A 27,765-nucleotide genomic window follows, 5' to 3' on the forward strand; every position below is an offset into this window, starting at 1 on the left:
TAAAGATATATTAGTAGTCTAGACAAGATAACATGATCAAATTAGCGTGAACTCACGCGCATGCACGTGCGCTCTTCTCTGATTGGCTGATACAAAAATCTCAATAATTTCCTTGTTTTTTGACAAAATACTTTGAAATTTAGAATATAAGTATATATTATAAGGTGCTACAACACGTTATATAGGAAATTTCTTGAAAACACGTACATGCAGGTGTGCTGCAATCTGATTGGTTGAAACTTTAAAAGTCTATAACTCCCTTGGTTTTCAACAAAACAGGATGAAATTTATGACATGGATAGGCACATAGAGTTCCTACATTATGATACTATCAAAATTGAATGCAAGGCCATGCATGCGCGTATGCTGAATTCTGATTGGCTAATACTTAAAGGGTTACATCTCTCTTATTTTTCAATGAGATTCTTTAATATTTAATACAAATGTATGTATTGTGAGACACTATAAGAAAATTAATGTGAAAAATGTAGAAAACATGTGCAAGTACATGCGCTGAAATTTGATTGACTAATACCCATATGGCTATATCGGAGTAGTTTTCCAATGAAATACCCTTAAAAATAAAGTGTCCATCTACATGTATATTACAAAAGTATTGTCTAATTTATTGAAGCTTGTGGGGAATGGGGCATCATAAGGGATTGGGGAGCCGTTTGGGAAACATCTGTAACGGTTTCCGTTACAATTAGCACTAGTTATAAATTGTAATATCAGAAAACCTATGGAATTGTGTACCAGTAATTATTTTTTTTATGGAAATTATGTCCTTGCTTTCCCTAATATTCGAAGCAAGAGCTTGTGATGTTCACAACAGTGAACATCCCCAACTTGCAAATAAAGGTATTCAAGTGAAAATTTTGAATGAAGCATGAAATGATGTTTATTTTCTGTTTTGATTTGTTTTCCTTGTTTTAATTTGCTTGTGGGTTCCCAATTTTCCCCCACTACTTATGATTAGTTAAGTACTTATCTGTTTGAAAGAAGCAGGTAGAATGCATAATCTACATCTTTTTCTTTAAATTTCAGAACCCATTTGAGATGGAAAAATTTAGAAAACTGTATTACAGTAAGTTATTTTACTTTTTTAAGTACAGTCTAATTAACAAAATTCGGCGATTTAAAAAATAATTCTCTAGAAGTCAGCAAATTTTTTAATACATATATATAATGTTGCAATATCAAACTTTGATTATTAAAAGTTTTCTATGACTTTTTATAATGTTAACTTTTTTACTGATTGTATCAAATCCTTGTTGTGGCCTCCAATTCAGCATTTAGATAATTCAACAATGTTTTTATCAAATAACGATTTTTACGATGATTCAATATATCCCACTGTACTCAAAATAAAAGGCACCTCATGTTTCATATTTGAATGTATTACCGGTACTAGAAAGATATATTGATGGCAAACTAACAATAAAATTTATAATATACAGTTGAACTTCGGTATCTCGAACACTGATATCTAGAATACAGTGCACTGTACCATGGATATGTCGAAGTAATTTGGAAGTCCCAACCACTTATTCTTAAAGTATTTTACCCTCGATATCTAAAATCCCCGTGGATATCTTGAAGTTTTTTCTTGGTCCCATTGAGTTCAAGATAATGAGGTTTGATTGTACTTGATGCCTTCAAATTAATTTTCTTTCATCAATTTTCCTTATTTATGTAGCAATGTACCATTATCAGTTGCATCTTTATGGTGTGTATGTCTCCAAGAGCATGCTCTACATATGAACAATTTCTAAACAGAGACAGGCTTCTAATAAATAAGTTGATGATACAAAGGTATCAGCAACCTCATTTAAGGTTGACATTTTGAAAATGCTATGTTGATATAATAACCATGTTTGCAATTACAATCTTTGGTTAGGTTGAATGTTGATTGACATTTCTCGTACTAATTGTTAGCCTGCAATCATCTTCATACCATATTGTCTACTGATTTCTCTATTTACCTGATCATTACAAGGGTTCACAAGGGGTGTGACCATTTGACAGGGGATGGTTACTCCTCCATGGCACAAGATCCCACATCTAATGTTTTTCAGGGGTCTGTAGTCTTCATATTTAATCCTATGAGTATCTGTAGTTTAATATGAATTCTCTTTCAGTTGATCCTGTTAAAGATAAACACATGCTGGAAATTAACTGGTCATTTCCTCCAATGCTATTACAATACAAGTAAGAAACTGAATACTTTTCACTTCACACTAAAAAGTTACCCAGCAACCTGCTTTCTCATTTTATCATATAAACACAGCATAACATGCAAGTGTATTAAAAATCATGCCTTGCAATCAATAACTTTATGATATTTTTTCTTGTATTAGGAAAAAGCCATTGTTGTACCTGGACTTTTTCTTGGGTCATGAGGGAGAAGACAGTTTACTAGCTCACTTGAAGAGCAGGTAGGTATTGTCTCTACAGGTACCAAAAAATCTTTTCTTTTGCCTGTGTTGCACTCACAAAGATTAATTCCATCTGAAATACTTAAATGGTCACATGTAATATGCAAGTTAAACCTCAGTAGCATAAAAAATGCATTCTGCATTTCCATGTTACAATTATTAGGAATTATTGGGGGGGGGGTGTAAAGAAAAGATGCTTTCTTTCTCTCATCAATACCTCAATCAACCATCTGGGAATCTGTGAAATTAAAATCTTTATCCATCTGTCAGATTAGTTACAGTGTAGCTATGACTGAATCTCATTTTTATGTTGCCTTTGTATTGTCCTTCAACAATTTGGCATCAGTGTTAACTCATATTTAGCTCAACAACCAAAGGTTCAAGCAGGCATTTTCAGATCACCTAATGTCTGTCCATCTGTTAACTTTTCAAATTTTTGACATTGGACTACATGTATTCTATCAAACTTGCCACAAAGTATCCATAGTTGAAGGAAATACAAGTGTGTTCAAATCAAGAGTCAAATCCTCTTAAGGATAAATAACACAAACAAACTTTTTTCGGAAATCAGCAATATTTCTCATAGATTTATATTCAAATAGGTAACCTGGATATTTTCTGGGTAAAAGTGGGAGAATTTTGAAAGATTTTGTCACAATGTCAAAAATATGTGCAAAATTTTGTAAATTAGATAGAAAATGATACAAAGTTGCTTATCTAAGCACCAAAGAAAACTTATGATTTCTTTAAATTTTAGGGATTGGTTATTCATGTAATTTCCATTCAAGATCAGTCAAAAAATATATATATCAATCCATGCATCCAATTTTTGTGTGTGGTGTGTACCCTTAAAAGGGGAAATAGTAAAGAAAAGAAAAAAGTAGATTTATTAAGAAATCTTCTCAAAAATTGCTGGGCCAAAACATATAAAAGATATTTTCTGGTTTAGTGAACAGGCTAAGGTTTTTAGAGCAGATCCATTATCAGGTATCTATAAGCCCTATGTTAATTAGTGGTGCATGTATGATAGTCTAGGGATGCACACTACCATTCACTACTACGTCTCAAGTAAACCTGACTCAGCTGGGGTTTAAACCTGGCTTACGTGATCTTTGGATCAGCGACTGAGCTGTACTTATCTGAGCCATAGCTACGCAACTGGCCATAAGAATAAAAATAATGATTAGTGTTTTGATGTTTTAATAAGCCGTAGCATTGTTAATTTTTTATTAAAAAAAATTAACAAAACTGCAAATGGGCATTTGCAAAACTCTTACACAACCAGCTAATAAATATATGGTGTATTATTTGTTCTCATTAATTACTACAACATAGTAGAGACACTTTCACATATTAGGATAGAAGAATCATTGGAATCTTTGTACCAAGGTTGACATAATTTTTTTCCTTGCACTCTAATCTAATTGAACAATATTTGACTGGCATATCATGTGCACTTTTTTTCTATTTGAATAATGGTTTCTGGCATTTATACATAAATTATTCTGAAAACATTGATTGAATACAACATTAAAAAAACATGCAGACAATTATTCCCTATATGTATACTTCTCTAAATATGCTAAAATCTGATAAAATTATTCAATAGATCAGTCATAGTCTGTGCAACTCAATTCTATATATACATTTTTCTTATAATGACTTTATAATTTTCTTTGAATTACGAGATAATTTTCTTGGAATAAAGAGATATTTTCTCGTAGTTACAAGTTAATTATCTCATATTTACGTGAAAAGATCTTGTGATTATGAGATAGTAGGGCGTAAATTTTTTATTTGATACGAATAGGCTTTTCTCATAATTTTGCTTTGCAGTCATTAAAATATCAAAAATCCTATCCCATTTGTAAAATAAAACATTGAATATCCTCAATTATACAGAGAAGAAAAGAAAGATACCATATATACTTGACTATAAGTTGGTCTGCCCATGAGTCGGTTGTATTTTTTAAGATTACATTAGAGGGACTAACCCACTAAAACACCAATTATTTTATAACTCACGTGTAAGTCAGATAAAGAGTTTGGACCAAAGTTTAACTCCCAAAAAATAATGACTTAAAGGCGAGTATATACGGTACACGATGGGCAACTATATATGGTACACAAACTTAAGTGAAAAATAGTACACTATTCTGTGTTCATTGATTGGAGATATTTAATTACTTCAACAGTGTTGTTACAATTTTGTCCCACATAAAGATTGTTCTCATCATCATTACAAACACTAATTGGATTAGATACTTGTTGTCGTGTGGGTAGTAGAGATAAGAACTGACCGTCCTGATCAAGGAGATGAACTTTGTAACTGTCACACACCAGTATGTGACCGAGGACATCGGTGCAGATTCCAAAGGGCTTGAGCCCTGACCCTTGACCTGTGTATGAGAATCTATGTTGTCCTGATTTATTCACCACCACCACTGTCTTAGCAAACTCTGATGTACAGATATCTCCATTGATATTTTCTGTTATGTAGAATGGTTGACTATACAGTCTCTGTCCTTTGCTGTCCCTCTGTATGTTCTGTAGTTCTTTTCCTGTCTTGTTGTACCTGGTGATTTTAGCCTCATTACCCATCATCATCCCCACCAGTATGTCCCCACTGATGTGGGAGGAGTGTATGCTGCATGGTATCCAGTCTGTTTTAATGAACTCTGTGGTATTTTTATCCAGTGTTATCCTATTGATGCCTTTCTTTTTATGGTCTGTAAAGATCAGATCCCCGTCCTGTGTTACTGTGTGGTAACCAAATCCACCACTGGTTTTTATCTTCTGTAACTTATTCCCCTGTAGATCTGTGTGGAGAAGGTTACCATGATTATCACTGACCCAGAGTCTGCCTGACTGATCTAGTGACATATGCCACACAGTTTCAACACCTGGTACTTTGAACTCCCTGACCTTGGTGGCAGAGGAATATAGAGACAGTGTTTGTTTCATGTTAGATATTTGTTGAGTGTCTTCCATTACTTGATACATATCCTATGGCTTCTTGATTTCAGATTTGAAGGGATTTTTGATTTTAGGGGCTGTACTTTTCTCATCTCTTCTTCCATGTTTGGAAAAGTTATTTCCCCCATTAATTTGGCAATATCCTCTTTGCTGTACTTCCCAGCAGTAAATACAGGCATCACTAGTTTTGTTGTTTCTGGTATGGGTTGGATTTGCACATCCTCTGCTGTTAAAAGTTTTGAAGGTGTTAAAGAGGACATATAAACATGGAACTTTTTGTCCAGGTCATTGAGGCAGGTGATATACTTTTCAATTGTTGTATCTTGGTTATTTAATTTTTCCAATAATGACTGCTCTGTTTTGTTCACTTCTTCCATATTTTCAGAAGTCACCGAGTCCACCATACTTTTTAGGGATTCAGCTTCAGCCTTCATGGAGGTTCTAATGTTGTCCATGATCTTCTTGATTTCTTTGGTATCTCCATTAATTTCTCTCTGTAAATCTTTAGATGTTGGCAAGAAATACTCATGAATTTTTGCAATTTCTCCTTGACAGTGGGAAAATTTCTCTGTATAAATTGATTCCAGATCAGTGAATGTATGACCCCTATGTTCTGATGTGGCAGTGCATTTGGAACAAAGTGGGATTTGACATTCTTCACAAAGAAGATCTATATCCTTAGTGGGGTGGATCTTGCATTTTTCTGTGGGCAGTTGTTGTTTCCGTTGTTGGTATAGGACTACCTCATGGCTTTTTGTTTCTGGACTTCTCAGATGTTCATCCCTGCATTGTTTACATAATCTTGTGTGGCAGAGGTTGCAGTAAAATTCACAGTTTCTTTCGCAGTGTTCAATACCACACTCTAAAAAGTGTTGAGGTGTACCTGGTAATTCTGCTTTTGACAGAGCCATCTGCAAAGAGTGCCTTTCAGTATTATCTATTTTGCAAATTTATATAAATGCTGTTGTAAAGGAAAGATGTATTAAAATGTATGTCCCTTACTGATTTTTAATCAAAAATACATCTTCGAGTAAGTTGTGACCATGCAGAAAAAAATGCTCAATATTCATAATGATAGGAAGATTTTCAATGATTTTTTTTTATCCTACAAAGCTTACAGAGTCTTTAAAAATATTTTTTTCTTGTTTTAGAAACATACATGTATATATCAATATTAAAATAAATTACTATAACAGTAATGTTACGACTTAGTCAAACTGTATAACAAATAAGGACTCCCAATTTATTGTTTAATTTGTACAAGTTTTTGTATATCTGTGATATAAGTTGATCAAAGCATACAATCTTATAACTTACATGTACCGGTATTGTTCAACTCCAAGGTGACTTTTACTGATCAGCCATTTTGAATGACTTTACACCTGTGATCTTTAATCAAGGCTGTAATTTACTTCCTCATTGTTGGTAAATATAGATTTAAATGTCTGTGTTGCACACGTATATTTTATCTCTGACACAGTAACATTGACCTGATACCATAAAGTTCATAATTATGATTCTGGAACAAGAGGCTACTTACAATGAATAAATAAGGAGAATCTGTATTAATTCTTTTTCTAATCATTTGATTTTATATACTCGTAAGATTGTATGAACTTCTGTTGGTGATAAATTCAGTCTTCTGAGGCATTTTATACTTGGACATTTAACCCAAGGATTTCAGGGATGTTTCCTCCTCTCTCCTCCCCTTTTGCCTTCCTGCAAACTAAATTGACAAGATAGTTCATATATCCCAGTAAGTAAAATTTGGCAAACTTTTTGAGAAAGAGAGATTTTTGTTTCATCTTACTACATGTACATGCACAAAGCTTTTTTTTTTTTTAATAATTCATGTCCCTTAACAATTGAGTGATTAATTCGAGGGTTGTCCCATTTTTTGTTATTTCGTAGGTATTTTGTCACAGCAGTGGAGAGTGGGCACAGCTACAATGGATTTGAACTGAACACCACAGCCACCCAGTTTGTGGTGAACTTGACCCTTACTGACAGGGGACTTGAACAGTTTGAGGAAGTTCTGCTGGCAGTTTTCCAGTACATACACTTACTAAAGAGCAAAGGACCACAGGAGCAGTACTTTGATGAGATGAAGATAGTGGAGGAAACCAAATTTAGATTTAAAGAGAAGGTAGTAGTCCAGTCAATTTAGCAAAAAAAATGGGCCCAAAGTCAAACTATAATTGCAACAGGAATTATTTTGTCATATATGAAATTAAGGACCCTCTCTACACCAGTGCAAAATGTTTTTTGGACATTGAGAAAAATATATTGTATAAAGGTGTTAATATTGAGCTTATCTGTTTAATTTTCACTATATGGTACATGGCATTTACCTCCAGGAGAAATGTTTAAACACAACACAGTATCAGTGAATAGAAATCACTGCTGTTTACTTCCATAGAGACAATACATGTAAATAACATGTTCAATTTATTTATCTTGGCCTTTTAAAATGTTAAGAATACTTGAATTAATTACAAATTGAGTAACATACTGTAAATTTCTTTTTTTTTAGAATTCAGATCTAAGCTAGGGCAGCTGCAGATCACTCTAATTGCAGAAAAATACCATAGAATCAGAACTCTTTTAGTGTGCAGTGTACATGTAGATAGGGTTCTTAACATGTACAAAATATTTGCAGTAAAAAATCTTAGAAAATCTTATGAGCAGAAAGCATAATTTTGCCATGATTCTAATTAGCTGTTCGAATTACATGTGTACTAATAGAAAGGGACATAACTCTGTAAATTCACCCAATGTTTTGCTGAAATGAAAGAAAGTTAAATTCTGTTTTCATGAAAGTGTAATATTATTTAACTTTTTTGATACAGTTTACTATATCATTATTTCACAAAGATAATATAAATTTGAAATGATATTTTGAATTTAATTTCATACTTTTTTTTTATTTGGAAATATTAGCATTTTTAATAGATGGTGAATACAGAGTTTAAAAAAGAATAAAAATAAATAAATTTCCTTTAGATTAAGATTTAGTAGACATGGATCATTTCATTTAAAACATAAAAACTAGATATTATATAAAAAAAGACATATCCTTAAAAATTTGGAGACAAAAGAGCTAAAGCCACGAACCATCAAATTTGGCCCTGTGTTTTTCACAAAAATAAAGTTTCGAATCAAAAAGAGTACTATACATTAAATGTTAGAGGACAACATACTTGTTTTCCATACGTAACGTATTTTGTTAAATAATGCGCCATTAGGTACGTGCGACGGTTGGAACATGAGACGATGTGATAAAAACGTTAAAAAATGCCGATTTTTTGACACATTTTCCCAAAGTTAGATGTGGCCACAGTCAAGAACATCTTTCATACTTACCATAGATATAGATATTGCCGATGCAAATCTTTATGCTTATTATCGTTGTTGTTCGTGGGTGTGGCCAATATGAAATTTGATTTTATATTTAAATTTTGATGCATCAAATAATCACTAATTTGTGAATCAATCGTTAACATTTAATTCATACACCAATAAAAAACTACACATTTCACAAAATATGCGAGAAAAACAATTTATTGTTCGTTTAAAACGCTTATTGTGGAAAAACACCTTAAGAATAAACATTTTCTGAAATAAATATCTAGCAAAACATGGTTTTTATTGTGAATAGGTCCATTGTATATGACGTTACTAATAATACGTCAGTTGTGACGTCATAAAGGCTCTAAACTATTTGGAATGTTGCTGAAAAGTTTTGTATGATCTCGAATGCTGTCTTTAATTTATTTGTATGATTTAAGCTCAACTGGATGATACCATCAAATTATTAATTAACAGAAATTCACGCCAAATTGTTTTCTTTACTGCCCTTAACACAATACACCCCCCCCCCCCAAATGCCTGCTTAAAACTGTTATTAGACCTTCAATTTTATACATCTTTTATTTATATGTTTCTTTTTATTTATTTTTTTTTTTATATTCTTGAGACAATTTTAATACTATTGTGCGTGTTAACAGACATGACTCAAATTGTAAACAAATTAATAGAGAATGTAGCAAAGATATCACGCTAGACCTTTGTAAAATAAACGAAATAATAAAAACATAACTTGCTCAGTGTGCAAAGTGAAAATTAAAAGAAAAGAAATAAAAAACGCATTTGGATAATCATCTACATTTCGGCTAAACAGAATCTAGGTCACGGTCGCGGGTTCATCAAGTGCATTTGTTTTGACGAAACCCAATATCGGTACACACATACACGTACATGTATACTATAACTATATATTATTTCGTACCAGCATATATAAGCCATCGATGTAATAACTGTATTTAAAAAAATCCTCTGAGATGATTCTTATGCATGTACACAAAAGGGTTAATTTCCATCTTACTTCAAAAGCATATATTAAGCATATATACATGTATTTTGCAATATGTCTGCATTCAATAAATTCGAAGTGAAGATATTGATGATGCATGTGTATAACACATATATACTGATTTTCTTATCATTCAAGATTCAAGACTTCCAGTTGAGGTCGAAAAAAAGGGGGGTGTCATAAACTAATGACAGCAAAACTTTAATTAATGTAATTATTCAAAGTTTAATCCTATAAGTTGTCTTGAATTTAACTTTCTTTATTGTTTATTAATAGAAATCAATCTAGAAATTGAAAATTGGTCTAAATTTTCCTACTCCTCTCATTTTTTCCTCAGTGAAAATGGGGGGGGGGGGGGTGCCTGGTGCGGCACCACCACTGTGTACGAAAAAAATATTTCACAAGGGAAACTGAAAAGAAAACGTAGGGACAGCTCTTATTGTTTCTGCGGGTAAGACCTTTTTTAAGCAAGTTTTTGTTGAATAAAATCAATATTGCGCTGATTGTAGGACAATAAGACAAGGATAAATGAACACCTATACATGTGTTTCACTTATGAATGTGACCCACATATCAGCAATATAAACGCAGCTCTACTCTTTTCATAAACCACAAAAAACATTATATATATATGTGCAATGATATCGAAAGTGGGAATTTTACACTTTATAGTTACGTATGCTAAAAACGAGTATTTGCTCATCTTTAATCATTTTTTACATTTAAATGGAAAATAATCATATATAAATTTTCGCAGATTTCTATCTTTACGATTTCCTTGCAGTAAAGATATTTGGGAGAGAAATATTCGAATATTTTGCAAGAGAAGAGTGTGTGTGCGGGGTGTGGTTGGGGTGGGGTGGGGGTTCTAGCAAATACCGATATATATATAATAATGAACAGGGCTGATTTATTTTTTGCTTTAGCCTTAAATTACTGATTTCTCAACAGATTTATCTTTCCTAACAATATTTTGTTTGAAATGTATTCCATATTAATCCAAAGAAACTCACATTTAGGGCGACAGTGTTTTAATGAGTTCCGTTTACTAAATAAAGCATTTTGATAAGTTGCGACACCCCTTTTCAATTAATCTATAATGTTTTATGTTTCTGTCTCGAAAACGACATTCAAATTATTGTTATAAATGAATACAATAAAACTCATTTAGTACGAACACGGATATACCGAATGTACAGCTATCGCAAAGTTTTTTGCAATCCCTTGCAAAATTCCTAACAATTCCGTGTAAAATTTTACGGCTATATCGAATTCAGATATAGCAATTTTACGGTTATACCGAACTAATTTTGTGTCCCCCAGAAGTTAAAAATAAAGAAATGTACATCTTTTAGAGCGAATTTTCAAAGATCTAAATTTTAAAATATTGAACTGATATATTAATTTTGTAAGTAATCATATTTGAAACTCAATTCATCCGAAAACTTTTGAACTCCAAAGTAAATGTTGTATTTTATACTTCTGTAAATACATGTACATTTGTTAGCCATACTTGAAGGAAAAAAAAACATATTGCGAAATCTCTATGTATACTTTAAGGAATTTGTTATACGGATATAACGAATTATGGATATAGCGAAGTAATTTTGCAGTTCTCCAGAACTTCGCTATAACTGAGTTTTACTGTAAATGGATTAGAAACAAGTCCTTCCAACTTTTTACTTCCTCCGTTTTTCCAAATCATTTAGATCTTTTATATGTTAAAATGCTCGCAAGTTCAGGATCTAAGAATTTCGGATTAAAAGTCTATTTCCATTTCAACATTTTTTTTTTTGCAATTACATCTATAGATCCAGTTATTGAATTACATTGTGGCTCTTCAGTTTAGAAACATTCGTTTTAAGATCATTTCAAGTATCTTATTATTTTTTTCTGACTGCCCCCTTCCCCACTTTGAAAAACAAACTTCGTGCATGGACGCGCATTCCAAAGATATAAGCTTAATATTTGCAGGAATATTGGAAAAAGTCCGGAAAACTAAGTTGGACGGGCTATCGTCATTTGAAGCAAGTCATATGTTTTTTTTAACGATGTTTAATACTCAATACTTACATGTAACTAGGAGCGATGCATCGCACAAAAATATGTTCAAGGGATAGAAATACAATGTTCCTTCTTAAAAATTATAATAGAATAGTGTAACGCAGTTGCCATCAAGACTGCGATGTGACATCAATTTCCAACTGCTCTTAATTGTCTTAAATTAATTATGAAGTTTATTAGTAAGACAAATGTCCATTCCAATTGATACGAATTTTAATTCAGAATCACATATGTAAAATCGCTCAAGGTTATTTTTCCGCCCTACGACGTTACGTTTCAAAAAATGACGTTCTACTAGCATTTTCTTTTAAAACACCGTCATACTTCAAACTCTCTTTTTCAAAAAAATATAATCGATATTCAAAAAAGAAAAACGGCAAAGAAAAGCTAAAAGTCTACACTATCAACTGACAAAACCCCGTTACTTTTTGAGACAGGGCCATTTTTGATGGTCCGTGGCTCTTGCTCTTTGACCTATATTTTGATAATTAACTTCTACCATTAAATTTTATTACTATGAGGCGAGAAAATGCAACAGACACTCTAAAGTGTACCTAAACACCTGTAAAAAAATTCTTAGGTATAAAAGGATTTGCTGCATCTATAAATGTCATTATAAACAGTTTAATTTACTTCATCTTTCTTCAAGGTAGAAATATGCAACAAAATTTTAACCAAATGGATGATGTGCCAAAACTACTTTCTGCAGCCCCTTTTTCTATTACGAATTATATTTATTCTACACCGATTTTGATAGTTTTCAAACAAAAGTGAATAAATACGACGCCTTTTGAATAGTTTCAAAAGTTCCAACACATTTTAATTATGAGGATTACTGCATTATCTATGATTTTTTTAAACCCCATGAAAATTTGGCCTGGTTTGTGACAATAGGATTTTTTATGAAAAGAGAATAGGCGGATATTAGTACAATAGAGGGGTATGCATGTCTGAGGAATCTACCTTATATAGCTATTGTTATTATTTCTCACATAGTCGCTTACAGAGAACAATTGTCCAATCCAATGACTGAACGACAAAACATGCTGGTTTACCACAAGTTTACATTTTATCACAGACACATGACTTAGGTCAATTTACACATCATCTCTACTGCATTTCAAACTTTTAATGGTCAGCAAAGGCTTTTTATACATGGTAATACGTATGGAATCTCAGTGTTTACTGTTTGGGGTCGAGAAATTCACAATGAAACGTGTATTCACTGATAATCGGGAATACATGTAGCCAATTGCCCAGCAACACTTTACAAAACTATGAAATTATACAATTAATGTATATTTATTTTAAAAAAGTTTGTAATTATGAGCAGGGAAATTGTAGATTCGTGTCTAATCTGTGACTCAAATGAATAAAAAAAAATGTTTATCGAAAAAGAAGAAAAAAAAATTATGCCTTTTTTTTTCCAAGCATTAAATTTCCTTAGAATTTTTGTAGTACTCACTCGTAATGCAATTCATTTAGCTGATTGGTTGGTTAGAAAGTCACGCAGGTGCCTCGATTAACATATATGAATTTATTCTTATGTCAGAAAAAATTGTTTCGTCAATCTGTTTAAATGGGGAAGACCAGCCAGATTTTACAACGTTTTAAACACAACATTTGAATGCAGTTTGGTACAATTTTCTCCTTTCACATATAGATAGATTTCAAAAAAATACAGCGACCATCCAAGGGAGGAAAATGTACCTACTTGTGCTCGCATATTTTTATGGCTTCAAAGAGTGGGGCGGGGCCAAAATTCAATGAAAATTGGATGTAGACATGGTACCCCTGCTCAAAATAAAGATAAATATCTTCCAAATAATGTTTCTATTTTCGGTAAAAGTAGTATTCCATGACAGTACACATCAGTGATTAAGTGGATGCAAAAATTAGAGTAAAATTTAGATATTTTATTTTTGGTCAATTTACCGGGGGACATATGGCACATCCTCCTTTACTAAATTGAGGAGAGTTATGCCCCTTTCCTATAGTAATTTTCATAGAAAATTTTTGAACCCCAAATAATGCTTTCCCTTCATCCTATTTTGTAAGATTTTTTTATTAAATTTATTTTGTGCATTTTAGAGTTTACTTACAACAAAAGAAATTGTGTTTCAAATAGTTTGATGTTTCATGATAAATTGACTGGACTATAAGCATTTTTAAAAAGATAAGTTTTATTTCAGTCATTTTATCTATTTTATTAAAAATTCAAGCGATAAAAAATATCAGCTAGGACAGGATGCATAAAGATCCTTTGATAAATTAGTGATAATGAATTTTATTATATACCCAACTGTGTATCACTCATTTTACTGTTGATTTAAGGCAATCACATGACAGTGTGATCCAACTTTCCGGATCACCATACTGTGGTTTTCTGAATCCATATCACCCCTCTGATGAAGTACTACACAATTTACATGACGTTTTTTCTTGCGTATCAAATAGTTCCTTTAAAAAAATGTTTTGTTTAATGGATAAAAAAATGTATGATTGATCCCAAAAGTTTTCTTTTATAATATTTTGCTAATTATAAAGGGTATATAATAAATTTATCATTATAACAGTAACTTGATCAGAAGAGCCGTATCACGTCTCATTGACAGGCGCAGATCATCAGATCAAACTCCATGTTCCCTGTCTTGTTTGATCTGATGATCTGCGCCTGTCTACTCGATGTGATATGGCTCTTCAGATCAAGTTACTGTTATAATATATATAATATATATGTATTTGTTTATAATGTTAGTGGAAAGTAAGAAATATGTCTTTTTCATAAGAAAAAAGTTGAGATAAGATTGTACCTGTAATTTAATTTGTTGGATGAGAGCATTGTTTATGGTTTAGGGAGATGCAATGGATTATGTGGAGAAAGTCTCAGAAAACATGCAGATATTTTCCCCTGAGGATGTTTTAACTGGCAGAGATTTAATGTATGAATATGACCCAGAGGTAGGTCTAGTAAATATATAAGTAATTTCTTAATAACATTTGCTAAATACTTAGAGGTTTTAAGAATTTTTCTTACTTTCTACAGCTGATTGTTAAGTGCCTGGCAGATCTAAGGGCAGACAACTGTTGTATTTTCCTATCGTCCAAACAACTGTCAGATAAATATGACAGACAGGATATCAAATGGAGTCCTGTAAAGTATGGAGTGGCAGAAATCAAACCTGAATGGATTCAAAAATGGCAAGGTATAAACTCCAAACAACAATGCACTATATACTAATATTTGTACAAACCACGGAGACAACATAAGGCAATGATTTATAACCAAAGTTTCATTAATTTCCATGAGGATCAAATTTCATGTTTTTAGAAAATATAATTTTCTTTATATGTATATTTATGGACAGCTACCTCATCCTATTCAGTTTATAAGTAAAATTTGAAGTTTGTAGCCATAAACTTTAAATTTTAGTTCACCTAAGCCAAGCAGCTAGGCTCAAACCAACCTAGATAATGGATTGGTTGTATGTATTTTCTTTCAGACCCACCTAAAAATCCTGACCTTTGCTTACCACAACCAAACAAATCAATAGGTATTTATGTTGTATTCTTATTATACTGTAAATTATGTTATTCTCAGCATTCAAAATTAAAATTCATATTGTACACTACACATGAATATCGGCATACTATAGAAAATACAATTAGTATCTATATTCCAGTGTATGTTAATATTTTCACTCTGTTTTACAGCTACAGATTTTACAATAGCAGAGGTGGAAGCAAAGTATTGTACAAAGGTGGGGCTTGTCTCCTTAAAATTTTGTTTCCTTTGTTCAAGATTTTGAAATAAACTGATTCATGTACAGCTAGTACTTTCAGCAAATGTAGTTTTAATTCACGTAGTTATTCTTGTACAATGTACATGTATATATAATTGGAAGTTTTTCTCTTTCAGCATCCTATAACTCTGTCAGAAAATGAGTTGTGTACATTGTATTACAAGAAAGATATGAAATTCAAAGTGCCAAAAGGTTAGTGTTTCTAAAAAGGACTAAACTAAAAAGGAGAAATCATTCATGAAGTGAACCACATTTATAGGTCAATGTACCTTACATGGAGCTTGATCTTGCATAAAACACTGTCCTGTGATTAAAAAAAAATACAAAATTAAAAAAAGATTTTTTCTGGATGAAAACATCTTTGTGTTTGGGGAAATTAGTTTGTGTCTTACAATTTCCTATTCTTCTAAAACTGTCATTTAAAGAGAAATGTAAATGTTCAAAACATTGAACAGTGTTAGCAGCATTTTCATCATCATAAATTGATGCATTGTTTCTTTATACCGTACAAAGTTATCCCTATGTAAAGAGTATATGGGTGATGATATTCCTGCATTTTTAAAGACATTTGTGAGATCATGCAGTTTTACTGATAGTTAAAAGTTTCATGGTTTATAATGAAAAAAAATTCTTTTGTAGCTTATGTGTGTGTTCAGTTGATGTCACCAGTGGCCAGCCAATCAGTGAAGAGGTAAGATTTCATTGAAGACATTGTGTATACTGCAATAGAATTAAGAAAGTGAGAGCAAATTAATAACATAACAAGGTGCTGGTATTTTCATTCAGATCAATCAACAGAACTCAAGTAATGATCAAATGAGATTAGATAATTCCTGTACACTTAATGCTTCAAATTGTTCTTGTTGACAAACGTTTTGTCTATAATTTTCACTAGATATTGGAAAAAATAAAAGTATTGTGTTTGCTGAACACTCTACACTGAAAGGTGCAATAATTAATGGTATTTTGCAGCCAAGGTCTGCTGAAAATATTTGAGGCTGTGATGAGCCATAAATTGGATGCCCCTACATATCCTGCTATCATGGCTGGCTTTGAGTAAGTTGATTTTGAGCTTGAGAATGTGTTCCAGTACTAGACCCATTAAAAGAACGTATGGTATAAGTTTTGGACATTGACCTATGCATTAACAGTGAAACTTGTCTTACCAGGACAAAACTATTCCATAGAAATTGATTAGATTAGATAACAGACTGGACAAGACAACATTACAGATTAGACAACATTTTAATCTGCAGTCACCTTAATTAAGTACAAGAAACATAAAGTTTACATCACAATAGACAAGATTTTGGAGTAGACAACAACCAGATTAGACAAGTTTGACTGTATTGACTAAAATTGTTAAAAATTCTAATCTTGCTAGTCCATATTTTTATAGCTGTAATAGAAATAACAAAATATTCCCTAAAAGTTATCGACAATAAAGAAATTTTCAAACCCTGCTTAAGAGCCATTCTCTGTATTTAAATGACTTTAACTTTTATATAGGAGCTGTGGCACGCATAGTCTCAGAATTTCTCCAAACTCTCTATGATAAAAGTCTTTGATACCGTAAACTCAAATCAGGCAAAAATTGGTTGCTATGTGTCATGGTTACCATAGCAACATGTCCTAAATTTTGAAAAATGGCATTTTTCAACATGTTCAGAGTCCCACAGTTAACGTTTGCAGCAAAGCAAACAAGTGGCAATGACTGTTTCTGAAAGTTGAAGGCCTGATGTCTTAAATGCATAATAAACATGTTTGGTAAATCAACTATTACATACGTTACTATGGAAACAAAGTATTCAAAAGTAATAATTTTGTTCATTTAATTTTATAAAGTCATACACTTAAGAATTAAAAAAAATTATAGGTTGAAATGCAAGCAAATAATAGACAAGAGATCCTTGTAACATATACCAAGGACGAAATATGATATTTCTTATAGGTTGACAATGGTTGCCATGGTTTTAATACCACAAAGGGATTTTAGAATTTACTCTTTTAATATTTTAATCTTATCCTATCTTTTTACAAAGCATATTTCTATATAACTGATGATCAATTTTTAAAGGCATTGGCGTGACCCTACTTTCACATTTCAAAAAATTCAAATTTGATTCTTTAAATAGAGCGTTGCTATGGAAATTAGCCGAAAAAATAAGCATAAAAATCTGAAAAATATTCTGTTTCCTTGGATATGTACCCTTGTATGTAGATTCCCAAAACTTTTATGATTGATATATATGAACAACTAACCTGACTTTCAATTTTGACTACCACCCAATCTCTAACTGGATGCAAAAAGCTGGCACATAGTATTTGATATTGATATAAAATTAACAAAATCGAACATTTTCCTTTCTTGGTAACCATAGCAACAGTGTTGTATTTTTCAACAAACTTTATCAATATATGATATTCAACTTTAGTTCTACCAGATAAGTACTATTCAAGGTGAGTCAAATCATATGTTCCTTGATTAAAAGGTAAGTAAATTCCTAAAGCAGTAAAAAAATATCACTTTAAACAACTGGTACATGTACATTGTTTCCATGGTTACACTGCAAAGTAACAATTAATCCAAATTTTTCTTATGTTGCCGGTGTTGCAAGGTCCTAAGGATGTATATGTGCCAGTCATGAATTTTATTGTTTTTCCTCAAGATAGTAGCATTAACCCATTCTTAGCAATGAATTTTGCATGGTTACACTGTGTTACCATGGCAACCATGAAAGTTATTTTTAGAATAATATTGCCAATACCTAATTACTTAAGGTCAAATATTTTTATCATTTTTCTTCAATTACTGATTGAGTTTGATCATGTAACATCTAACATTAGTGAATATTGAGCGTTTTTCAGCATTTTTCAGCATCTACAATGTATGTCAAATGTACCCATGGTTACCACTTACTTAGAGAAAAATTCTAAATAGTTTCTTTATAGCATAAGTAACAACAAGGTGTCATGTTTTTGAGAGAATGGTTTGTTTGTTGTTTTTTTTTAGTCTTTATTAAGGCTTAATAAAGATTTGAAGTAGCTGAAAATCTCAATTTTTTCAACTTTTCTGGCTGTTACCATGGCAAAAGACACATAGCAACGAAATTTTATTTGATATATGTTTCTGGTGTCAAGTTGTAATAATGGGCAAAGTTTCATCAATATCGGTGACCATGCGTGGCAAAGAAGTTTAAGTGGTTACAGAGAATTGCTATTAAAAGCTATTATTTAGGGGGGGATGGAGGTGTATACTGCATCCATGGATATATTACTGGTAGACGCTCTACCACTGTGCAACAGGCGATGCATAGTGTAAGTAGTGATGGGGAGTGTCCGTCCGTTACACTTTTGTGTACACATCTCTTATCCACAACTCCTCTTATACCACTGAATAAAATTTAATGAGACTTTCACAGTGTCTTTGTTACATAGTGCAATTGTGACCTCTTATTTTACTTTATGATCGGACAGATACATGTATTTCGAGTTTCCAATAGCAAAACATAGACTCTGCCATTCTTTCTATAATATTGAGGGGTACCCAGCCATCTCTTATCCGCAACTCCTCTTATACCACTGAATAAAAGAATGAGACTTTCAGAATCTTTGTTACATAGTGCCATTGTGCACCTTCTATTTTACTTTTTGATTGGACACATAATTTGGGTTTCCAATAGAGATATTACCATTCTTTCTATAATATTTAGGGGTACCCATCTCTTATTCGCAATATCTCCTATACCACTGAATAAAATTTAATTATACTTTCTCAGAATCTTTACTACATAGTGCCGTTGTACGTCTTCTATTTTACTTTTTGATCAGACACTTATTCTGGGTCTCCCATTGCAAAACATGGACTTTGAACATGAACATATGGGAGGCGGGGGTATCATTTTGTTAGCTCAGTGCTCACAGTACTCTAGTTAGCTCTTCTGAGCCAAAGGCTCAAAGAGCTAATGCTATGGCCATTTGTGCGGTGTGTGTAAACTTTTTAGAATATGGGCCATAACTCAAGAACCCCTTGGCCAATTATTGTCAAATTTGTCACAGGGTCTCCTTGGCCCAAGGGCTCCCTTTTATACTAAAATTGGGGTTGTGACCCTTTAACAAGGGGAGATAATTAGGAAAACAGAAACAAAAGTACTGGTTGCTAAAAAATCTTCTTCTCAAGAACCACTGGGCAGATTATCACCAAACTTACACAAAAGAATGAGGATATGTTGTAGATTAAAATTTGCACGGGGATTTACCCTGGGGCAAAGGGCGTGGTCTCAAGGTCACTTCAAAGTTGACCAAAAATTACAATTTATGAAAATGTTGATATTTTGCTTACTATAAGGACTAGGATCATCAAATCTTGTCAGTTGGTGCATCTAAGGACCTCATATCATGTTGACTCAAAAGTAGGTCACGGTGACCTACTTTTTAAATTTTGCGGCCATTCTTATTCAAAATGATTTAGAGGCATATTTTGGACAATTTAAGGCATATGATCATCAAACTTCGTCAGTTGATGCATCTTGGGTCCTCAAAGTACGTCAACTAAAAAGTAGGTCACCTTGACCTACTTTTTGAATTTTATGGCTAATCTTTTTTAAAACAATTAAGGTCATTAATTCAAATACGGGGAGGCTTAGAATCATTAAATCTTGTAAGATGATGCATCTTGGGGCCATAAAACATATTTATTAAAAAGTAGGTCACAGTGACCTACTTTTTGAACTTTGCAGGCATTCGATTTCAAAGCGTTTTAGAGGCATAATTTGGACATTTTAAGTCCTATGATCATAAAACTTTGTAAGTTGATGCATCTTGGGTCCTCAGAAAAGGTCAACTGAAAAGTAGGTCACCGTGACCTACTTTTCAATTTATATGACTATAATTAAATATTTCAGGTACTAATTGGCTTAGAATCATCAAACTTTGTCAGTTGATGCATCTTGGGTCTTTGGAGTAGGTCGACTAAAAAGTAGGTCACAGTGACCTACTTTTGAAAATTTATGGCATTAATTAAATATTTCGGGTACTAATTGGCTTAGAATCATCAAACTTTGTCAGTTGATGCGTCATGGGTCTTCGGAGTAGGTTGACTAAAAAGTAGGTCACGGTGACCTACTTTCGGAAAATTTATGGCTTTAATCAAATATTTCGGGTACTAATTGGCTTAGAATCATTAAACTTTGTCAGTTGATGTGTCTTGGGTCCTCGGAGTACAACAACTGAAAAGTAGGTCACGGTGACCTACTTTTGAAAATTTATGGCTGTAATTAAATATTTTGGGTACTTATTGGCTAGAATCATCAAACTTTGTCAGTCGATGTATCTTTGGTCCTCGGAGTACAGCAACTGAAAAGTAGGTCACGGTGATCTACTTTTGAAAATTTATGGCTTTAATTAAATATTACAGGTACTAATTGGCTTAGAATCATCAAACTTTGTCAGTTGATGCATCTTGGGTCCTTGGAGTAAAACAATTGAAAAGTAGGTCACTTTGACCTACTTATAAAATTCTATGGTTATAATTTTAAAAAATATTTTAGGTATTAATTGGCTTAGAATCATCAAATTTAGTTGATGGGTCCTCAGAGAATGACAAGTGATAAGTAGGTCACCATGACCAACTCTCAGGTACTAATTGGCTTAGAATCATCTTGGGTTCTCAGAGTGTGAATTGGAATTTCAAGGGTTTATCTAAATATACAGGATACTTCGAGGCTTCAAATAGAAGTGATAGGTTGTACAGTTTATCAGAAGAGCGATTCAAGGCCCATGGGCCTCTTGTTTATCTAGTTAAAATGTCCATCTTATTTATATACTAATCTTTCTTTTATGTTCATCATTTACTTAAAATAAATGTAGAAATATAGGTTCTGCAAAAAATGCGAAGTAATTGTATATACTTAATTTATGGGTTTTGTCCTAAAAATTCATATTACAAAACTTCCGAAATATCCAAGAATTAGAGATATCCAGGGCAAAATACTTAAAGAATAAGGGGTAACTACTTCCAAAACACTTCAATATATCCATGGTATTCGAAAAATCAGTGTTCAAGATACTGAAGTTCAACTGTATATGTATTTGGTTTTATCATGGTAGACTTTCTATTCTTGATTAAAACGATTTGAATTTCAGCTACTCAATCAATGTGGATGATACAGGACTTAAATTCAAAGTGAATGGATTTAACCAGAAATTGCCTGTAAGAATTCTTATCGAATTGTACAATCAAATTCTTTTTCCTTTTATAATCTTCGTATTGTTTAATGGAGGCCCATATAAGAACATACATTTAACTATATGTACATCTTAATGCAAAATATGTTCCAAAATATGTGTATGATACTGCTTAACAGGGATAGACATTAACTCAAACTTTGACTTGTCCGAATGCAAAACTTGGTTGCTCAAAACTAAGAAAGAACTTATTAATAAGAAGAAAATTATTTATTACTGTAAATGTTATGAAATACAGTAAAAAACGTGACCAAATACACTACTGTCAATTTGGCAAGTTGAGCTACCAGAAAAAAAATTTCGATGCTGCATTAGTACATAAATGTATACTACTGTAGTTGTAAATTCTTAAGAAATAAGGTTTCATTTTTAAACATCTATCAGGATATAAATATGGGTTGGTCATGAGATCAAATTCCATAAAGCCCGAAGGGCTTTATGGTAAATTTGATCTTGTACCAACCCATATTTATATCTCGGTAGATGTTTAAAAATGATACCTTATTACTTATATTTACATTTGTAACTTATTTGTATTTTATATTTGTCTGCTAATAATTTTTAACGTGTGAAGTGTTTTGTTTTTCAAACTCAACGGCACATGTTTAAGCCATTGATTGCACGTCGACCCTTTATGATGTCACTGAGAAATTATGTCGAACATTTATGACGTGAGGAACCCGTATTTATTCAGATATAGATACGTGTTGCTTTCAATAGTGTAATATAAAAGAAAGCATTTGCAAATGTAAATATAACCTGTTAACACACACTGCCATGCAGCAATAACCCTCTGTTTCCTTTTAATATAATTCATATTTTAAAAACTTATTTTCGGTAGGATCCTTTTGTGAATCGTGATTTTCAGAGATAACTGTGAAGCAACACTTAAGGAAGATAGTTGCTACAAAACATACATCTTATCTTGATCAGGATACATCGTGTTACACTGTGCGTGAATAAATAATTCTTATTTCCCAATAAGAAGTTAACACAATTTTGTTTGAACCCGATTTTTAAATGAACGGTATAATCCAGAAACGCTAGCAAGGAATTCTGAATGCAAAAAATCAAGTGTTCAATTTATTGTTTTATTTATAAATTAATGTAAACTAAATAAATAAGTACATTTGTAAGTACATTTGTATGAGGGAAAAAAATTCACTCGCCCATGCAATCGGACAAGTACGTCAACAATTTCACTAGCCTGAATTGATAATTTACTTGTCCCGGGCAATCGGACAACCATTAATGTCGATCCCTGCTAAATCTGAGAAGCCTGTATTGGTTTGTTAATGGTCTGTTGTAGGAGCTGTTTGATCTACTTCTGACAGCTGTATTTGACTATGCCTGCAATGATGAGTTGTTTCCCATCATGAGAAATAAAGTGAAGAGGGAGATTTTTAATGCCATCATCAGACCATCTGAACTTGTCAGGCAAGAATGTCTGTGTTAACGTTGCACGAGAAATCATTGTTTGTTCCATGAGATATCATAACTCTGCAGCCATTTCTATATGTAAATAAGAGATATAAAGTTGTGTGGATTATATACAGATGACTCGAGATCTAACCAACTAACAAACCAAACTGACAAGCTACTTAATTTTTTACTTGAATTTGCCAGTTGAATACTTGAATTTTAGATTCCAACACCTGTAATTAAGGAAGATTGACTGGATGATGTTACATATTCATTTTAATCAGTTGATAATGTATTTCTTATTTACTATCAGTATTGCTGATTCTCCCCTCCCTATTCCACACTACACATATTTACGTTTATACAATAAATGGACATATAAAATCCTTGTTGTCTGTAACATTCCTTCATTGTTGATTTTCCTTACAGAATCCTTCGATTTTCTGTGATAGACCCCTACTACAGGCCTGCACCTGAAATATACAGTATAATTGATAGTTTGACCAATGAGGATCTTCGACACTTCCTAACAGAGTTCAGACAGAGTATAAAAGCAGACATCTTAGTTGTTGGCAATGTTACACCAAAGGTAAATCTGAGGAAGATGAGGTTAATGACAAACAGTTACAAACAACTCTAGTCCAGTTAAACAGAGCAAGTTTATGAAATATGACTTGTGCTTTATACTTGCTGGCACTGGCACCTTTGGAGTATAGGGCAATGGTGAGCTCTCTCCATCCCTGTTTCTCACTGGCTAGCTTCTGCGTTGTGCCCAAACTTCTATTTTGTTTCTTTATTTTGTAATGTCATTTTAAATCTTTAAATCAACTGCAACAGATTTGTAATTTACTTATGAATTTCCTATTTCGCAGGAGGCAACTTGGTATAAAGAGAGAGTGGAATCAAAATTATGTGGAAAAGTGGAACCTTCTAAAATGTACCAGGTAAAATAGATACAGTTTAACTTTGGTATCTCGAACACTGATATCTCAAATACCATTGATATGTCGAAGTGATTTGAAGTCCCAACCGCTTATTCCTTAAGTATTTAACCCTGGATATCTTGAATTCTTGGATATCTCGAAGTATTTTCTCGGTCCCATCAAGTTCAAGATAACAAGGTTTGACTGTATATGGTAGGAAGAAATTAAATTTGTATATTTTAAACAAGAGGATGAAAGAGAGAGGGATCCATTTTATGTCTAAAATATTCAAAGTTTTTAGTGCATTTGATGGGCTAACTTTCTTTTATTCCTCTAATAGCTGAAATGTGAAAGTTTTTATGTGCTCGACAATATGAATATAGTACTATGCACTATAAGATTGATTTTAAAATTACATTTGATGTATTACATCTTTATTCAACTAGATACCTAGAAAGTTTCATTTTTTTCATGTTTTGTAGAGAAGATTGTACCAGATTCCTAAACAGTGGAGTTACTGCCAGACAAACAGCTTTAACATGGAGGACGCCAACTCTAGCATCACAGTGTACCTCCAGTCTGACCCCGGGGATATCAGGTCAACTGTCATTAACGAACTCTTAGATGTAAGTGTCATAAGCTTCTCTAAAGATTCAAAGTACTCCATGAAGTCTGATTTTCATTTTTTTTATTTTCATTTATTATTTATACATCTTTTGTTGTGTTTTCTGTTATTGATGTAAAAACGAGCTACATTCCTCACATACATGTATGGCACTCCACATGTAAACTTCTTTTTGCATAGTTAAGAATGCAGGAGCCCTGTTTTGATGTATTGAGGACACAACTACAGCTGGGTTACACTGTATACTGTCAGAATCTGGTCACCAATGGCATCATGGGACTCGCTGTAAGAGTCCAATTTCAAGCTCAGAAGTTCACGTAAGAGTTACATTATTTGTATATATACATGTATACTGGGGGTTATACCGAAACCTTAGAGATTTCACGCAAATAAATTACAGCTTTCATTTTAAATTTACGCTGTTAATTTGCTGTTTCATTACAACTTTCAAGATGGCTGAGGTTATAAAGAGTATTTTTCATTGATTCAATTAAGAGTTACTACTAACAGTAAAATGATTTTTCTGACAGTTTTTCAATGTTAAAAAAAATTGAGAAACCAAATTATTATTTTTTTTTGTAGAATGCATGAAGTTGACAACCATATTGAGGATTTTTTGAACAAGTTCAAAGAGATCTTGGATGAAATGTCCAAAGAGGAATTTGATACTTTGGTAATTGCTGAGCTCTACTGTAATTCTTTTGTTTAAACAATTTCATTGCCTCCCTGAAAAACTTTACTGTATATTTCATGTAGAAATGTGATCATTGTTGTCTTGGTCTTAAGTCATTGTGGTGTATCTGAAGTCCCTGTGGTATATTTAAGGTGGAGTCTCTGATAGCAGCCAAGCTTACAGAGGACACACAGTTAGAGGAGGAAGTCAACAGATACTGGGGGGAGTGCAAGGAACAAAACTATGTGTTTGACCGACTAGAGAAAGAGGTCTTTATTATATTACGTGTATTTATAATGATTGTTATGAAACAAAAGACAGTCAGTGAATTAAGTAAATACATATGTTTTCTGATGCAATTTTACATGTGTATATGAAGTCTGGAGTGTTATTATATTAACATACATTGTAGATACTCTAATCTGTATAAATGTTCATATGGAATAATCTACTTCTCCTTCTACTGTAGGTAGCTGTACTGAGGGTATTAACAGTAGAAGACCTGCGGAACTGGTACAAACAGTATCTGGGCGAAAACCAGAAACGGATAAGCTTTCAGGTATCAAAACTCACATCAGTATTTACTGCCACATTCTAGAAAACTTGTTTTGACCATGAATTTAAAAATACAAGCAATACATTTATCTGTGTAAAACTTAGTGGTGTCTTTATCAGATTCAACTTGTTGTTGTGAATTTATTTACATGTATTAAAACAAGATTTGTTTGTGAAACACTAGTGCTCCCATATGGCAGCTCATGGCAAAGGTTAAAGTTTCTCAAATGCAAGTCAAACTCCAAGGTCAAGGTGAACAGATTAAAAAAATGTTGGTACCCAAAGAAAGGTAATGTCACAAGGAATACACTTGTGAAATATGAAAGCCCCTGCAGCAACCATTCAGAAATTATGGTCAAGGTTTTTTAAAAGCTCAAGGTCATAAGGTCAAAAATATTGGTACTTAAGAAAAAGTCTTATCACAAGGAATGCATCTGTTAAATGTGAAAGCTCTAGTCCCAACCATTCACAAGTTAAGGCCAAGGTTAAAGTTGTTCAAAAGTAGGTCAAACTCCAAGGTCAAGGCCGAAGGGTCAAAAATATTTGTACTCAAAGATAGGTCTTGTCACAAGGAATAAACATGGAAAATATGAGAGCTATCACTAACCATTCACAAGTTTTGGGCAAGGTTAAAGTTTTCAAAAGTAAGGTCAAATTCCAAGCTCAAGGTAATAAATAATCATACCCAGGAGAAGGTTTTATCACAAGGAATACATATGTTAAGTATGAAAGCTCTAGCACTAACCTTTCAAAGGTTATGGCCAAGATTTAATCTAATATTTGTGCTCCAGGTACTTGGAAACCCAGAAGTGGAACAAGCTGATGGGAAGAGTGATGAAGTGGAACCTCCCCAGAAGAAAGCTAACACAGACAAATGTAATAGAGAACAGAGCTATGTTGTGAGACCTGTCAAAGACTGTAACTACCCAGATCATCAATGTATCAGTGACATACAGCACCTCAGATCTAAACTCACAATGTTTGACTACCACTGTATCACAAAATGATGAAGGTTGAAGATAGGTACAATGATCAATGTTAAAAGAAAGGGAGGTGTGGGGGTTTAGTTCTGTTTTAATTGTTTCAATATTTTGACCTTTTAAAGAAAAGAAACTATCATTCAGGGAAGTGGGACATTCAGTCATTGTGGTAATTAAGCATGAAATTATTTTATGAGGGAATGAAACATGGTGTAAGATATACATGTACATGTACCACAAAGAAACAAAAATCTTTCAAAAAGTGAATACAGTTGAACTTCGGTATCTCGAACACTGATATCTTGAATGCCATGTATATGTCAAAGTGAATTGGAAGTCCCAACCACTTATTCTTAAAGTATTTAACCCTCAAATACTTGGATATCTCGAAGTTTTTACCTGGTCCCATTGAGTTCGAGATAACGAGGTTTGACTGCATTTTAAATCTTTATAATATACCAAAACTTTACATAAAGGAGACTGGAATATGGTGAGGGCATCATATCACTGATAAAGATTATTCATGGATGACATAACGTGTGGAAAGGTACAGCTTCTGGACAGTATATGTAGCTATATAATCATTCTTTGTATTGACATTGAGAAATCTAATAAAATTTCTAAATGATTTTTTTTCTTATTCATTATGATATTGGATCACAGAAAGAAAGAAGTCAATGGGGAGACA

General features: G+C 32.7%; 1 protein-coding gene across 1 annotated transcript; it reads left to right on the forward strand.

Moving 5' to 3' along the window:
* Nucleotides 1-822: 822 nt before the first annotated feature.
* LOC133190990 (nardilysin-like) lies at nt 823-27,706 on the forward strand. The gene is made up of 22 exons (XM_061326659.1): nt 823-861; nt 1,048-1,087; nt 2,142-2,211; nt 2,361-2,438; nt 7,326-7,560; nt 14,707-14,811; nt 14,897-15,056; nt 15,354-15,404; nt 15,565-15,611; nt 15,770-15,845; nt 16,293-16,344; nt 16,626-16,709; nt 21,798-21,864; nt 23,209-23,336; nt 23,751-23,910; nt 24,194-24,265; nt 24,727-24,870; nt 25,050-25,186; nt 25,452-25,542; nt 25,695-25,811; nt 26,012-26,101; nt 26,889-27,706. Exons 1-22 carry the CDS (start codon nt 823-825, stop codon nt 27,102-27,104), a joined length of 2,259 nt encoding a protein of 752 aa, XP_061182643.1. The 3' UTR covers nt 27,105-27,706.
* The last annotated feature ends 59 nt before the right edge of the window (nt 27,707-27,765 follow it).

This window comes from Saccostrea echinata, unplaced genomic scaffold, assembly GCF_033153115.1.
Source record: "Saccostrea echinata isolate AGI-Se365-2 ecotype Australia unplaced genomic scaffold, CSIRO_AGI_Sech_v1 ptg000022l, whole genome shotgun sequence".
Taxonomy (NCBI): domain Eukaryota; kingdom Metazoa; phylum Mollusca; class Bivalvia; order Ostreida; family Ostreidae; genus Saccostrea; species Saccostrea echinata.